Source organism: Erythrolamprus reginae, chromosome 3, assembly GCF_031021105.1.
Source record: "Erythrolamprus reginae isolate rEryReg1 chromosome 3, rEryReg1.hap1, whole genome shotgun sequence".
In the NCBI taxonomy this organism is placed as follows: domain Eukaryota; kingdom Metazoa; phylum Chordata; class Lepidosauria; order Squamata; family Dipsadidae; genus Erythrolamprus; species Erythrolamprus reginae.
The window spans coordinates 156,890,889-156,908,180 of NC_091952.1; the positions used below are offsets into that span (position 1 = coordinate 156,890,889).

Here is a 17,292-nt window from a genome sequence, read left to right on the forward strand (position 1 = left end):
ATTTTCATTTGGCAAACCAAACAAACTTGCTAGTTCTACTTTGCCTGGATGGAATTCCAGTTTACTAGCTTTTAGCCAGCCTATTACACTAATAACAGTGCAGATTAATGATTTAGGTTAATATAAAGCCAGTACCATAACTAAAAGGAAAATTATCTGTTTTCAGTGGACTCTATATATCACATCCACATTACTTCTTGTTAAAGAATCTTGTGCTAAAAAAGTGCTAAGAGTGCTAGAGAAAAACTCTACCTACACTAAGCTTGTAGAATTATTGGCAGTTAGCCTAAGGATCCTAAGTCATGGGCCAAAGGGTGTTCTGTTTTGTTTTATAGGCTTAAGTCATTTTGGAAAGAATTTATTAAATTCATTAGATTCTGGATGAGTTGATTGATTTACCGACCGATTGATTTATATGCATTTTTGTTGAAGAGATAACAGAATTGCTTTCTACTATTTTCTGTTTAATAGTAATTGCACTTGCACTTCTAACTCTCTGGGAGAGGAATCCTGGAGCTGCTGTTTTCTAGTAACCAAGCAGCAGAAGGGACTTCTGTCCTGATCAAGTAGGATTAAAAATTCAGATATTGATTCAGAACTATATGTCATAGTATTAACTCATTCAGCAGTAAAAGGGTTTTTTGCTTGGTTTTTTGCCATCTGTCATGTAATGGCTTATAAAATGTAGACAGGGCTCAAGAATAGTATTGGTATTATTTTCATGTAGTTCCTGCTGCTGACCGAGCAGATGTTGGCAGGTCTCTTCTCTCTTCTACAATTGATAAACCAATTGAAGCCTATAATTAACTTAAATCTGTTATACAGACACAAGTAACCTTTTCAGCTTAACTGCTGTAATATGTACAGTGGACTCTTTTGTGTATAGTCCAGCAGTCTTATTTGGTACAAAATTCAGGAGTCAGCTGCCTTAGTTCATTGTTTTTAAATATGGAAATCATGTGAGGAAGTTTATCTGCAACTCCCAAGGGCTTGTCTCACAGTCTTCAAGATTGACTCTGAATGTAACTTCCTTCCTTCCTCTATTCTTTGAATTGTCTACTGTTGAGTTGCGGCCTCCGCCTCCCCCTCCCCCTTAGCATTCTTAAAGATCTAAAAAAATTCCAAAACAAGTTTTAATTATTTATTTTTTTATTATCATTTTGAATCTCTAGTTTGAATTTACTGCAGATCATAAATAGACATTATTGATCAGCAGTATAAGTTTAATATAATTAAATAGCAATGCATATTTAGTCAATGTCTTAGAAAATGCAGACAATCCTGTACCTACTATTTCTCTAGCTACGATTTAAGAAGGTTCTTAACAGGGATAAGTTCAAAGGTACATGCAGTCTATCATCTTGTTTCCTATCTTGACCTACCTGTAGGAAGCTTGCAAATAGGTTTTCATGTCAGCAAAACTAGGGATACATGCCTCCCAACATGAAGACATAGGGTAGAATTATAAAATAGTGTAACAATACTGTAAGAAAAGGCCAAGTTTGTCGTCCTTATGATGCACATGGGGGAAATGAGATATAACTAGAGCATTACACAAACTTTGGCAGACTAATTTGAATTCTGAGCAACTAATCTTTGAATATCATAGCCAGTTTTCTTGCAAGTATAATTAAAAGAAGGTGCTGAAGGAGAAAAGAACTTAATCTAATGGTAAGTTTTCTTTCATAATTGTATTTTCTGTCCTGCAGCTCTGGACATGGCTAGAAGAGTTGCAGAAGGAATTGCTGGATGATGTCTATGCTGAATCTGTGGAGGCTGTGCAGGAACTGATCAAAAGGTTTGGCCAGCAACAGCAAACCACTCTGCAAGTTACAGTGAATGTTATCAAGGAAGGCGAGGATCTAATACAGCAGCTGAGGTAGGAGGATTTGGCCTTTTGTGGAAATATCAACTTTGCATCGTCCTCTTCTTATCCTTCCAGAACCTATTTCACTTTTCAGGCTAAGAGTTTCTCTGTCCCCTTTCCCTCTCATTGCTGGGAAGGTCAAGGAAAATGCCATAGCACAGATCTACTACACTCTGCAGAAAGGAAAGAGTTTACATTGGTCTATTTTGAACCATGTTCCTTGCAACCTATAATTGCAACCTAATTCTTAGTAAAGAAAAAAATGCAGCTTAGTTAATTGTTAATTATAAAGTAGTTGTGTAGGTAATCTTGCTATCTTAAAGCAACATGTTGGTGAAAGAACATGATTTTGGACGTGTCACAAAAGATTGAAGAGTTTGGCCTCTATGCACAAGCTTATATTTCAGGTTCTGTTTTTATATGCCTGTTCTCTATGTTGTATAGGGATTCGGCCATCTCAAGCAACAAGACGCCTCATAACAGCTCCATCAATCACATTGAGACAGTCCTTCAGCAACTGGACGAGGCCCAATCCCAAATGGAGGAGATCTTCCAGGAGCGCAAAATAAAGCTGGAACTCTTTTTGCAGTTGCGCATCTTTGAGAGAGATGCCATTGATGTGAGTCTGCAGTCTATATTGCACTGTATTTAATATTTCGTTTTTCTCACTAAGGGTTTGGGCTTGTGTGAAAACAAAAGTTTCTGTTCAAGAAGAAAAGATTTGGATACTATCAGTTTTCCCTCATTTATAAAAGCTTCCCAAACCAGCATATACAGGAATTTATGCTAGAATAGGATATCCCAAATCATACACAATATCTTGAAATTGTTGAGTTCTTCTTGTCCCTAAGTATTTGTGTGTGTGTGTGTGTGTGTGTATATTTAAGACCTAGAAACTTTTCAATGAACCACTAGCTCAATTCACAATAACAGAATCCTCATGGAACAAAATATACATAAAATTCTACCAGAGAATCTTTGTTGCTGAGTCTCTTGTGTAATAATGGTCTCCCAGACTACAGTTTCCATTATCTTCCAAGACATCTGCACAGCATGGGAAAGCAAACTCTATGACAGAGAACAATGACACCTACTGATTTCTTGTTATTTCTTGCTTAGTCATCATGATACATAAAAATAAAGCTTTTTTCTTGGAGAGTCCAGGTATATTTTACCAAATGTTCAGTCTTTTCCAAGTCTCTTTCTTTTGAAATCTCCGAATTTATTGTTGCTATTTTATGAGTCTTATTTTATTCTCCTTAGATCATTTCAGACTTAGAATCTTGGAATGATGAACTATCTCAACAAATGAATGATTTTGACACTGAGGATCTTACAATAGCTGAACAAAGACTTCAGCACCATGCAGACAAAGCATTAACCATGAATAACCTGACTTTCGATGTCATCCACCAAGGACAAGATCTTCTACAGTATGTCAATGAAGTTCAGGCTTCTGGTAAGATGGGTTTGCCCCACTTCAACCAGATTAATGGATTTATTGAGATTACCTAGGCTGACTTCACGAGAATCATTGATTTTTAATCTTATTGTAGTCCTAAAAGAAATAGAATGTGTCAGGTATTTCGCTTTTGGAAGGGAATAGGTATTTTATTAAGTTTGGTATAAAATGTTTTACTGGAAATTAATAAACATTTCAGTTTTAAAATAAGCAGCTATATAATCATTTTTGTTTCAGTTTCATCCATGTTATCTTACACAAATAAGAAAAAAGTTAACTCTGCCTTGGCAGATCTGCTTGAGATTCTGCAAACTACAATGAATGTTGGGAGGAAGTGATAGATAACTCTGAGGTTGAGGATTATAGAAGAGCATCCAGGGTTCATACTCACATCACTGTATATTACATTGGATTTGTGTTGGCATTACAATGCAAAGTAGCAACCCCTTAGGCTGTTTCTCTTATGTTTCATGTTATGGAAAGAAGTGGAAATAAATATCTAATGAAAGTGTGTTGAAAATACAAAACATTAGAAACACTAATAATAATAATATGAATAAACCTTTAGGTTTTTAAAATATTACAGTTTCCTTTATTTGACACTATTTGTAATGGTATACCAGTCATACAGTGATACTATTGGATTGTAATGTAAAGTCTACGGAGAGGGGGCAGCATACAAATCTAATAAATAAATGAAGAAAGAAAGAAAGAAAGAATAGCCAAGTAACAAGCCAAGAAGGGAAAATGAATTTTGATAAAATGCAATAAAATTAAGACTTGCATTTTATGTCTTTTTTTGAGCATCTATAATGTATAAGTTATTCTTAAACATGGGGGATGGGGTATTAAGTGGAGTTTGATTTTTTTAAATCAACAAGGTAGACAATTTTGCTGAGTTGTTGCTGTGTTACTATTTCAATTGGGACAGTACTGTGGTACATGGGAATTTGGCATGTTAAAGGAATCTGACTCATAAACTTAAATTCAGGTTTCTGTCTCAACCCAATCTAGTTTTGACAGCAACAAGCACAATATGATTTTGCTGTTATTAAAAGGAACAAAATTGTTTTTAAAGCTCTGATGAATCTGGTTTTTGTTTTAAAAAATCCTTCTCTTTACCCCCTCATTTCAAAGAGAAACTCACCTAATTCAGTGCTCTCCAAAAGAATTGGAATGTAACTTAACATAATTCCATCTACCATGACAAAGGCTGTAAATTATTGGAGTAGTAAATTAGCAATAATCATTTGAGATGACTGCTTTACCACTCATTGGTAGGCCCATCTACAAAGAGACAATGGGTGGACTGGTTGAGAAGTTTAAATGCATGCAATTAAAAAGCTTTTACAATTGCAGAATTAAAATCAGCTGTGAATCCTTTAATAGATTATGTATGTGAGTTTTAGTGAAGTATACCACATAGGAAGGTATAACCTATAGGTGTGGTTATAGGTGTTGAACTGCTCTGTGATAGAGATGTGGACATGGCAACTCGGGTGCAAGACTTGTTGGAATTCCTCCATGAGAAACAACAAGAGCTGGACCTGGCAGCTGAACAACATCGGAAACATTTGGAACAGTGTGTGCAGCTACGCCATCTGCAGGCTGAAGTCAAACAGGTATAAGACAACTGGAGTTTTTAATCTCTCTATTTCATGTTCGTCAATCCAAATAAATTTTTATGCAATCATATTAATCTGTTAGCAGAATTGACAAAATATGATAGGGCAGGTTTCAAGAGATAAGTTGGAAGGGGCAATATTACCATCTAGTCCAGGGGTCTCCAACCTTGGCAGCTTTTAAGATTTGTGGACTTTAATTCCCAGAATTCCTCAGCCAGCAAATTCTAAGTGCTAAAGTCCACAAGTCTTAAAGTTGCTAAGGTTGGAGTGGAGACCCATGTTCTAGTCAGCTCAATGTCCTGAATTTTAGAAAGTTACCAAAAGAGATGAAAATTAAAATATTTCCTCATCAGTCCCCATCCAATATGAAACATCTGCCATCGTTAGAGTTTCTTTAAAACAAAAATACAGTACATTTTTATTTGTTGATTGTTTTAAATGGCATTCCCTCTGCCTCTAGGACTGTTTACTGATAGAAAATGGATAATATTGATTGTAAGATAGATTGGGCTGCTCAAATGTAGAAGAGAAGCTTCTATATTATTCTTGCATTTTGATTTAGGTATTGGGCTGGATCCGAAATGGAGAGTCCATGTTAAATGCTGGCCTAATTACAGCTAGTTCACTCCAGGAGGCTGAGCAGCTGCAGCGTGAACATGAGCAGTTCCAGCATGCAATAGAGGTAAAAGTGTTTTTTCTATCTTATTAAATTTCATTTTGTAGTCCGTGTAAAGGCAACTTTTGAAATATGGACTTAAAATTATATATTTATTCATATTTAATATATTGCTAGGTGCACCATTTTAATATGCCAGATTCTGTATAAACAGTTTCTTGCCTCCCACATAAACAGCTGGTCCAGAGGCAAAATTATCCCATGTGATTGATTTTTCATAAATCTGCCATGGCCTGCATTTTTCTGCAGAAGGAGCAATAGCCATCAATCTATACAGCTGCTAGGACATATTCACATGTAAAGAAGTAAAGAAATCGTTTGAGGATGCTGCAAAGTCCCTGATCAAGACAATGTCTTCAGAGGGACTAAGGGCAACCCCAGCCATGGGGGGGTCACTCACGAACACGAATCCCAGAGAGAAAACTTGGACGCATTTCTCTCCGGGTGAAATGACACAGTATTGAGCTGTGCACGCCCTTTTATTGGGGGGATATGCAAATTGGGAGTGATTATACGTACATGTCAAGTGATATACAACCATCCAATAACGTAACTCTAAGATAAGACACAACTTCCGAGTCCTTCCTATCTACATATGGCACGTAACTAGTTTCTACTGAACAAATGTCTCTCATGGCCAATTTCCTGGGCCCCTTTGTTGTTAATACGGCTATCTCCTGTTTACCACAAAGCAAGGTCTTTTTATCGCAGTCTTCGTCCTGTTTACCCCAGGGAATGTAAATTGTGTCTTTTGATCACACAGTTCTTTTCCTGTTGACACATTCTTGTTATTCGAGGAGAGCCATTGAATCGTTTTATGGCCAGTCACTTCCTAAGCAGATTTCACCAGAAATGCAGACTCACTTTGTGGCCTATGTGCAGTCTTGTTCCTGGCTAATGGAATTGGAGTGTATAAGGCATTTGTTGTTAGAAGTCCAGATATCAAGTCCTATCCTAACATGCTATGGCAGCTACAATTGTTTTGTTGCATTTGCTCATACTTGCTACAAAGGATACATTATATTTTCTCGGCAAATATGAGAAATAAGGATTTGAAATCATTAGACAGTGGAGGCTCTGCTTTGTCTCTCCAGCTGTGACTGCTTGAAAGGCAAAAGGGTTGCTCTCAGTGACTGCAGAAAAATATCAAGTTGGATGGTGTAACTATGGACCAACGTCTTAAAATTAGTTGACAAGGTCATTAATACTGCACTAGGCTAATACTGAGGTCAAAATTATCTTCACTTCTGTAGTATTGGATATTTCTAAGTTATAATCTCATTCATTCATTCATTCATTCATTCATTCATTCATTCATTCATTCATTCATTTGACTTCTATGCTGCCCAATAAGGGCGGCTTAAAACAATGTAAAAAAGTACAGTTAACAATAAAAAGAAGTACAAATTAAAACAATAACCCCAGTTAAAACCCACAACTCAGCAATCCATTCAAAACATACATATCATTCAATACAATTTGGCCATGAAAGATGTACAATTCATGGCCCCCAGGCCTTCCAGCAAAGCCAGGTCTTCATAGCCTTTCGGAAGGCTGTATGATGTATTACCCAAGTTTAAGATGCCATGGTAACATAGAATGCATGGCTGAATCCTATATTATTATTATTATTATTATTATTATTATTATTATTATTATTATTATTATTATTATCATTTGTATGCCGCCCCTCTCCGTAGACTCCGTAGATAATGTATCATGAAAATAGGATTAATATGGAAACAAAAGCACCTGTGCCTCTTCAGCAAGAAGCTGATAGTGCTAATTTGCTTGTAAATTGACATGTAATCATCCCATACAAGAAACGGTGATCAAGTAATTCATCCATGTTTTTGAATCAGGGCTGGGTTAGGGTTAGAAACAGAGGAATTCTAATCTCATTAGGAATAAGATATGTCTTCGTTCTGTCTCTATAAGCTCCATAACCACTTTATCCCTGTCTTGGGTTGAGGGATATACTGTATTGGAATGAAGAGCAGGAATGCATATTTATTCTGTGAAACTTCCTCTCTTTTTTATTCTCTATATGTGAGAAAACCTTTGAGAGATGGGTTAGATCGTAGCTTCTTAATGAGAAGAGAAAGAGGTGCAGAAGGGACTTTCCCTGGCATCTCCAACTGTAAAGGACACAGCCAGAAATTTGTACTTTCAAACTTGCCAGATTTTGTTAATGTAGCCTTATAATAAAGTCTTGCATGTGCACACTGCTTTATAATCTAAATAAAGACAAGGGAGCACACTTGGTCATCCCATGTGATTGGGGAATGTGTTGAAATGTACTCATCCAGTCAATCTGTGAGTAGAGAACACTGTCTCTTATTGCCTATCTCAGTTTTTCTTAATCTTTGCGCATGATAAGGAAGATACATCAGAAGAGCAGAATTTTATCAAAACAGGTTAATAGTAAGCTGTATGTGTCTGCCTGATGCTAATTTATTTACTAGAGTTATATGCAGCGGTGGGCTACTAGCCGGAACGTTAAATTGCTCTCGTAGCCGCGGCTCGTAAGTGATTGCAGGGCCAGTGCGCTTTTGCTTCTGCACCTGTGGAGGTAGCAAAATCGTGCACTGAGTCGCAGGTGCGCCCGTGTTTTGGCATGCGCGGAAGCAAAAAAACCTTGCCGAAACACAGGTACACCTGCGGCTCCGTGCGCAATTTTGCTACCTCCACAGGTGCAGAAGCAAAATCATGCTGGCCCTGCAAGCACTTATGAGCTGCGGCGCCAAGTGCAATTTAGAATTCCGGCTAGTAACTCACCACTGGTTATATGCCACTTTTATCTGTACAACTGAAGGCAACATATATACAGTGTTCCCTCGATTTTCGCAGGTTCGAACTTCGCGAAAAGTCTATACCACGGTTTTTCAAAAATATTAATTAAAAAATACTTCGCGGTTTCCCCCCCTATACCACAGTTTTTTCTGCCCGATGACATCATATGTCATTAACAAACATTCGTCCAGCTTTAATAAATATTTTTTAAAATAAACTTTAATAAATAAACATGGTGAGTAATAATCTAAATGGTTGCTAAGGGAATGGGAAATCACAATTTAGGGGTTTAAAATGTTAAGGGAAGGCTTGGGATACTGTTCATATCCAAAAATAATGTATTTACTTCTGCATCTCTACTTCGCGGAAATTCGACTTTCGCGGGCGGTCTCGGAACACATCCTCCGCGAAAAGTGAGGGAACACTGTATTTCTTATTCCTGATTTCCCACAACAATAACACTATGAATTGGATTGGGCTGAGAGAGAACAACTGGCTCAAAGTCACCCGGCTGGCTTCCAGGCCTAAGGAACGTGTAGAATACAGTGATCTCTCGATTATCACGGGGGTTACGTTCCAAGACCTCCCGCAATAATCGATTTTCCGCAATATAGTGGTGCGGAAGTAAAAACACCATTTGCACATGCGTGCCCTTTTTCCATGGCCGCGCATGTGCAGATGGTGGAGCCGGGGAGCGATGAAAGTGCGGAAGCCGACAAAGATTGCTTTGAATGTCGGCTGCCCCCGCCCCCCCAGCGCGTCCGGCGCCCTCGCCGCTACCAGGCAAGCGGCCGGAGCTGCGCCCTCCTTCCCCGCCGCCCACGCAAAGGGGAAACCCCGATCTTCGGCTCCTTGCTGCTGCCCCGCTGCCGAACAGATCAGCTGCTGGGCGGCCAAAGAAACCTTCCCTGGGTCTTCCCCACCGCCCACGCAAAGGGGAAACCCCGATCTTCGGCTTCTCGCTGCTGCCGCGCTGCCGAACAGATCAGCTGCTGGGCGGCCAAAGAAACCTTCCCTGGGTCTTCCCCGCCGCCCACGCAAAGGGGAAACCCCGATCTTCGGCTCCTCACTGCTGCCCGCCCGCCGCTCGCCCGCCCGCCGCTCGAGAGCAAGAGGGGGAGAGATAGAGAAAGAGAGAGAAGGAAAGAAAGAGATGAGAGAGGGAGGAAGAGAGTGTGAGAGAGGAAGAAGCAAGATAGAGAAAGAGAGAGAGAAAGAAAGATGAGAAAGGAAGGAAGAGAGTGACGTCATTGGGTGGGAAAAACCGCGGTATAGCAAAAAAACCGTGGAGTATTTTTTAATTAATATTTTTTGAAAAACCGTGGTATAGCGTTTCGTGATAATCGAGACCGCGAAAATCGAGGGATCACTGTAATTGATCTTCCAGTATCTAATCTATCACCTAGTTTCCCTGTCAAAAATGAGACATGAAAGCATAGTTCCCTCTAAGCTGAGCAATGAGCAATGGCTCACTTAAAAATCATCATCAACTCAGAGTTTTTCAAACCTGCCCAGAAGCCGAGAGGGAAAGAGTGAGAGGGAAAGAGTGCTGCCCAGTCCCAAAGGGACTGCCGCTCAGACACTATACTTTTCCGCCCACCCCCCAAAAAAATTAGAGGGAACACTGCATGAAAGAGATACGCCTCTTTTGAAAATGCTGATAATATTGTGTGTTCATGAACCTAATGGTATATTTTATTTACATTTCATCAGAAAACTCACCAGAGTGCCCTCCAAGTACAGCAGAAAGCTGAAGCAATGTTGCAGGCTAATCATTATGACATGGACATGATCAGGGATTGTGCTGAGAAGGTGGCTTCCCATTGGCAGCAGCTGATGCTCAAGATGGAAGATCGGCTCAAACTTGTGAATGCCTCCGTGGCTTTTTACAAAACATCAGAGCAGGTAGCCTTGTGTAGATATTTGTTTAGTCCAGTAATGTAAGAGTTTAAACAACCTAAACTGTTATAAAAGAATGTAGGGAGAAATTAGAATGGGGGGAATAGAAATCAAGCAGTGTGGGCTTCACATGTGAGAAATACTAGCCAACTCAACGTCATTCATCAGAATGCAGAGCTGAAAAGGAAACAAGGGTCCATCAGCCAAACAACATATAAGCACTCATTTGGACATTAATTGATAACAGAGATGGCCAGGGAAAAGGGAAAGCTTTTGCATGCCAAAACACCAGATTCAGCTTCACTACTTCTATAACCATTTAAGCCTTAGTAATGTATACTCCTACTAAAACAATGAACCAGGAGTCTTTCCTTGCTAGAAGACTGAGTGGGTTAGTTGAGACATGGACTTATAGAATTAGTCCATTTGCTGTACTTCCATACTTTGGTAACCAAAAGTATCATGGTCTCAGCAAGTAGTAGAGTCTAACTGATCTTAGCCAAGCCCAACAATGTAATGTCATGTAATAATATGTATTAATAAGAGTTACTTATTTTTAAAAATATAATACTATTGAAGATTTTGATATGAATAAAAGATAAAACATGAAAACATATATAAAGAAAAGTTAGGAAAAAGATAAAAGAAAAATTGTAAGAGACAATACAAGTAAAGAAAGAAAAGAGAAAGATAATTAAAGAAGTTACAGTACTTCCAATCTTTATAGCAATTAAAAACAAACTAGTTATTCCTCCTTCCTCTCTGAGATTATATGACTTCTGTATGCTTATTTATGCTTAGCATGAATTGGATGTTGCACATATCAAATATGTAGGGCTGATCAAATGCTTGTAATTTTTAAAGAAGCTGGCAAACCAAGTTGTGATTGTTGATTGTGTAGAAATTATTACTTATCCCTCATCTTTCCTGAACCTGCTGGCTGATAGGTATGTAGTGTGCTGGAAAGTTTGGAGCAAGAATACAAGCGAGAAGAAGACTGGTGTGGAGGTGCTGATAAACTGGGCCCCAACTCTGAAACAGACCACGTGACTCCAATGATTAGCAAACACCTTGAACAAAAGGAGGCATTCTTGAAGGTAATGGTGACAGTTCCAGTGTATGTTTCTCCCATATTTTATTAAGCATAATTCTTGCACATCCAGAGCCTAATGGGGGATTGTGTGCTCAGTATCAAGTACTCTTCTGAAAAACAGCTTTTGGTCAAAGGGATAGTTACAGCGTACAATTACAGCTGTTCTCCTAAGCAATAGAGTTTTATACATGTGTGCTGAATTACTTAGACTAGGAACAACTACTCTTAATTGAGAAAGAGCAGGAAAAATGAGAAATGACAATTGGAAAGATTACAGAATAAGAAAGTAAGAGAAAATCTATAACTGGATTATAATTTCAATTTGGACTACAATTCGCTATAATTTGGACTAAAATTTGGACTATTCCCCAAGACCAACTTTATTCTGGAGGAAGATCCCTGTCGTCAAAAACTGATCTCAGAAAAAAAATCTACTTTAAGTATATAAAAAAAAACCTTTTCTCTTTTTTGGTATATTTGGTATTTTCTTAAGAGTTATATTGCACACTTTATTCTATAATAATTTTAGTGCTTCTTATTTCATTTATACATTTCTTCTTCTTCCCCATTCTTTTTAGAATGTTAAATCATAAAATGAATTGATAATTTTTTTTAATTTCCTCCCTCTTGGCTTGGTATACCCCAACTTTTAAGAATTTGGTTTTATTACAAAAGACTTGATCAAGGTATAAAAATTACTAACTACTAAATAGTATTATTTTTAAAAATCTTACATTATATTTTATAGCTTTATAAGTCTTATTAAGTTTGGTAAAAAAAAATTACATTATAAGCTTACATATTATTAAACTATAATTTTGTGATATCTAGTTATTAAGTTATATATAAAGTTTAATATAATTAATTTTTAATAGTATAGTTTTAAAAAACACTTCTTTTTTCTTCCTGTACCCTATATATATAGACTAATTGATTAAGTATTAAGTAATAACAGTAAGTATATAACAATAACTAAGTTTGAAACCTTGCTAAGTGATAGAATTAATTGCTTTTTTAAATTACAGTGAAAAACAAAACTATCAGAATAATATTGTCTTAAACAAACTTGTAGATGCAATTTTAAATTTTGTTTGGAGTTTATCTGGATAACTGAAATTAGTGAAAAATTTTCTTCTTCTCTATTTTAAAATATTTCTCCTTTTTAAGATACACTGTCAGTAAAAAATTGAATGCCGTTTTGGAAAAAAATTGGGCTTACTTTAAATAAAGACAGGTCTAAAAATACACACAGGATGTCAAGTATACCCACCAATGTAAAGTTCAATTCAATTCATTAGATTTGTATGCCGCTCCTCTCCGAAGACTTAGTCAAAAAACAGATCTCAACTACGGCTATATCTTCAAAAGTGTCTCCACTGGCATCACCAGTTCAACAGAAAACAATTATAAGTATGTTAGCCAAAGAGAAAGATAAGGAGAAAGAAAAGGTAAAACTCCAACAACAACCAACACTGCAAACAATCCAAGATACATTAGCTATTATGCAAGATTTTATGCAGAAAACTCAAAATGAAGCAAAACAGCAACGTGAAGATCTGAAAGTGGAAATGGGTGAATTGAAAGCTGACACAGGTGAAATGAAGGAAAGGATGAAAGAACTAGATGACAAAGTAGCAGAAATACAACAGACCTTGAAAGAGAATGAGCAAAGGATTAAGACAGTTGAAGATAAAATGGACAAAGCTGAGCAGAGAATGGAAGAGGATAGACGTTGTATATTTAATAAAGGATATGACAAGTCAATAACTCACTTAGAGTTACAACGTGCATCTTACGGTTTGAGATTTCAGAATATAATAGAAGAAAAAGATGAAGATTTACATGTAAATATGGCAGAAATAATTGGAGAGATCCTCCAGGTTGATCCACAGGAACCTATAAAAGAAATTGATGAACTTTATAGAGTGCAAACAAGCTATGTCCGAAAACATAACTTACCGAGAGAGGTCCATATCAAGTTTGTAAGGAAGACTATAAGAGATGACATTCTGAAATGGACACGAAATGAAAAACTGGAAGTTAAAGGGAAAGAAATTATTATACTCAAACAAGTTCCGAGAAGAAATTTAGGAATTTGGATTACAGCTAAAACAATTTCTTTAAAAAATGACAATCACTGGAAACTTATTGGCGAAATAAAAAAAGATTTAGAAACATGGAATAACTTACAGAATCTCAACAATTAAGATGAACATTTTACCTAAAGTATTATTTCTTTTTCAGGTGATACCTATAAACCCAGGAGGGAATTTTTTTAAAGAATTAACAAAGATATTTAACAAATTTTTATGGCAAGGGAAAAAGGCAAGAATAAAATTAAGTGCATTAGAAGATATTAAAGAAAGAGGAGGTTTCGCACTACCTAATTGGAAACTATATTATCAGGCTGCAGCCCTATCCTGAATTAAAGATTGGATAATTCTAGAAAATAGAAGATTATTAAATTTGGAGGGTTATGATCTTATGCTTGGCTGGCACACCTTTATTTGGTATAATAAAGATAAAACACATTCTTACTTCAAAAAACATACAATGAGAAAATCCCTATTAGAGGTTTGGAAAGATATAAAGAAAGATCAATTCTTAAATATCCCAGATTGGATATCTCCAATAGAAGCAGTCTGTCACCCTAATTTAATTCAAGAAAGGAAGATACCGAAATATAAAGAATTAATAGATGAACAAATGGAATTAAAATCAAGACAAAAATTGCAAGAAGAGGGACTAACAATTGATTGGTGGCAATATGTACAGATCCAGTCTAGATACCAAAGAGATATCAAAACATATACATTCAGAAAGAGTAAAAATTATTTAGGGAATTTGTTAATTACCAACCAGAGGAAACTAATAGGGAAAGCATATAAATATATTATAAGCTATAAAAATATAGATCAGACATTAAAAGATAATATGATAAGTTGGTGTAAAAATATAGGAAAAGAAATTGATTTGGAAACCTGGGAAAAAGTTTGGACATATAACTGAAAAATAACTAAATCAGTTTCACTGAAAGAAAATCAGATCAAGATGTTTTATAGGTGGCATTTACCACCCAACAGAATCGCTAAGATGCTCCCAAATATGTCCCCAAAATGCTGGAAATGTAAACGAGAAATAGGCTCCTATTATCATCAGTGGTGGACTTGCCACAAAGATAAATCATATTGGAATACAATAGAAAGATGGATAAAAGAAATCACACTACAGGAGGTTAAGAAAACTCCAGAATTTTTCTTACTAGGTATAACAAACCAAAAATATAAAAAGGATATTTTTAACCTAATAACCCATATCTTGACAGCGGCAAGGATAGTATATGCACAAAAATGGAAGGGAGAAGATACCCCTACGGAGGATGAAGTAATAAGGAAAATTATAGATTGTGCAGAAATGGATATGATGATGAGGCGGTTAAAAAATCAAGAAGAATCTGACTTTTATAATATTTGGGAAAAGATCTATGTATGGTTAAATTAAAAAAAATATGCTAAATGATTTGAACACACAAAAAATGTATATAAATTGGGTTTCTTTTTTTACTAATATTAAGGAAGGTTTAACTATATGAAAAAACTTTCATACTTAAATTATTGCATCAATTTTGCAAATTTTAGTGCTTTTCTTTTCTGTATTAGAAAGACTTCTATTATGAGCGGGGCACCTGTAGCCCCTGCATATGTTAAATGTATGTTTGTCTTCTTTGTTTTTTATGATAATTAATAAAAATATTTTTTTTAAAGAAAGAAAAAAAGAATGCACCTATTACTTGGCAGCTTAGAAAGGACAGATAAACAAAGGTGATAGGTCTGACAAGGTTAAAGTAGCTTCATGTAAACCAGCGTAACTTTTCTTTCCTTCATCTCTTGGTGATAAAATACAGTGGTACCTCTACTTAAGAACTTAATTTGTTCTGTGATCAGGTTCTTAAGTAGAAAGGTTTGTAAGTAGAAGCAATTTTCCCCATAGGAATCAATGTAAAAGCAAATAATGTGTGCAAACCCATTAGGAAAGAAATAAAAGCTCAGAATTTGGGTGGGAGGAGGCGGAGGAGGAAGAGGAGGAGGACAGTCGCTGCCAAAGGAAGAAGGTGAGGGGAGGGGAAATCAGAAAAATCCAAAACTTTAAGGCTTAAAAAAAAAGAAAGAGGGACTCTGAGGCAGCAAGGAGGAGCACACGCCTCCCATATACCCGGCGCGAGGCTGCCTGCCATGCCCTGCACCAGAGAGAGAAACCCAGGGGGAATGGCAGGAAACTTGCCGGGCCTTCGTGCTGCTCTGAAATTTTCTCAGAAATCTTTCCAGGCTTGTGTTCTTAAGTAGAAAATGGTTCTTAAGAAGGGGCAAAAATTCTTATCTAGAAAAGTTCTGAAGTAGAGCCGTTCTTAAGTAGAGGTACCACTGTATTAATAAAGACATAAATATGAAAACAACATTGTTTGAGAAATACTACAGGAAAAGAGGATCTAGGAAGGCAACTGAAGAAAATGAGTAGGAAGCCGTGGTTTTTCAGAATGTCATGTCAAAACTGTTAGTTAATTGGAGTAGAAAACTGAAGAAATTAGAAAAGCAGAAATATATTACGTTGCTTGGCTACCCATTTAATACAAAATCTTATTTATTTTAATGTTATTAAAATGACCCAGATGAGCATGTTTGACATGCTTGGCAAAATAAATTATAAATATAAAACTTAGTTTTTGGAAAATAGAATGGCTTGTTTCAGGTTCCCAACAGATTTTCTGTTTCATGCATATCCCTAGCGCTATCCACTAATTAATGCAATAACACATAGCTGATAAATTGGAGAACTGTATTATTTATTGTAACAATATCTGGAGGCTCACTTTATTAAATACTATTTTTATTAGACATATTTATATTGGACAGGGCCTCAATATCTCATATGATACTGTAAATCCATGTTTCTTAGACTTTGTTTTGTTGCAAATGGTGTTTCACAATTTATAGCTGTACGGTGGGAGTAAAGCTTATCCCAAGCACACAACCTGGTGTCTGCTTCCCTGGCATGACTTAGTAGTGTCCATATTTCCTTGCCAAGTCATACCTGGGGTTTTATCCTTCCGATCTACCCCTGCTATAGTTTTACAGATAATCTCCACAAGTCTGCAGCTCCTGCTGTCAGCACAACTACATACCATGCATGAGCTTGCCTTTCGCAGCCCAGTTTACTCTACACAGCTAGCTTGCTATAGATGTTCCTTTTAAACATAAGGACAGTTACCCAAGACTGAGGAGCTGTTACAAGTTAACATTATTTTCCAACTGTCAATCAACCTACCTGCCAGAGAACTCTCTTACCTTCTCACTGCTACTATGGCAAAGACTTTGTAGATTCCATCACATTGGTTTGGCTAATCTACCTACAGTCCTTTAGTTATTAAAAAAAAACATTTTGAATGATATTTACGAGATAGCATCTTACCAAAGTGGACTGATCTAAAAAGAGATAAACAGACCCAAACTGGTTAGTTTATGGATGGGAAACCATTAGGAAATATCTCAATTTTCATTTGTACAGGATAAGTTTTTTTTAAAAATCCATAAGAAGGCAAAAAGAAATCATGCTAATATTTTGTCAAGAAAATATTGTGGAGATGTCATCCATGAAGTCAATAAGAATTGAGTTCAGTTCAGAGGAGCTTACTTTTAAATGGAGGTTCCTAATTAAAAAGTTCTGTAGTGTGTCTTTTGTGCCATGGTTTGGCACTGCACAAAATAATAGCTAGCTCTAGATAAAAGATTTCAAAAAGGAATAACAAAAGAATATTTTATTCTGACAAGAGTTTATGAGTTAGATCCAGTTAAATCAGAAAAGCTGTTTGTTGTTGTACCC

At 36.5% G+C, this 17,292-nt stretch overlaps 1 protein-coding gene across 2 annotated transcripts in view; it reads left to right on the top strand.

Moving 5' to 3' along the window:
• TRIO (trio Rho guanine nucleotide exchange factor) overlaps positions 1-17,292 on the top strand; it is a 304,905-nt gene that overhangs the window by 172,257 nt on the left and 115,356 nt on the right. For both annotated transcript variants that reach the window (XM_070747107.1, XM_070747108.1), the window contains exons 12-18: positions 1,710-1,879; positions 2,312-2,486; positions 3,131-3,326; positions 4,785-4,951; positions 5,517-5,636; positions 10,137-10,328; positions 11,270-11,419. In XM_070747107.1, coding sequence (XP_070603208.1) covers positions 1,710-1,879; positions 2,312-2,486; positions 3,131-3,326; positions 4,785-4,951; positions 5,517-5,636; positions 10,137-10,328; positions 11,270-11,419 — 1,170 coding nt within the window. The remainder of the gene's footprint in view (positions 1-1,709; positions 1,880-2,311; positions 2,487-3,130; positions 3,327-4,784; positions 4,952-5,516; positions 5,637-10,136; positions 10,329-11,269; positions 11,420-17,292) is intronic.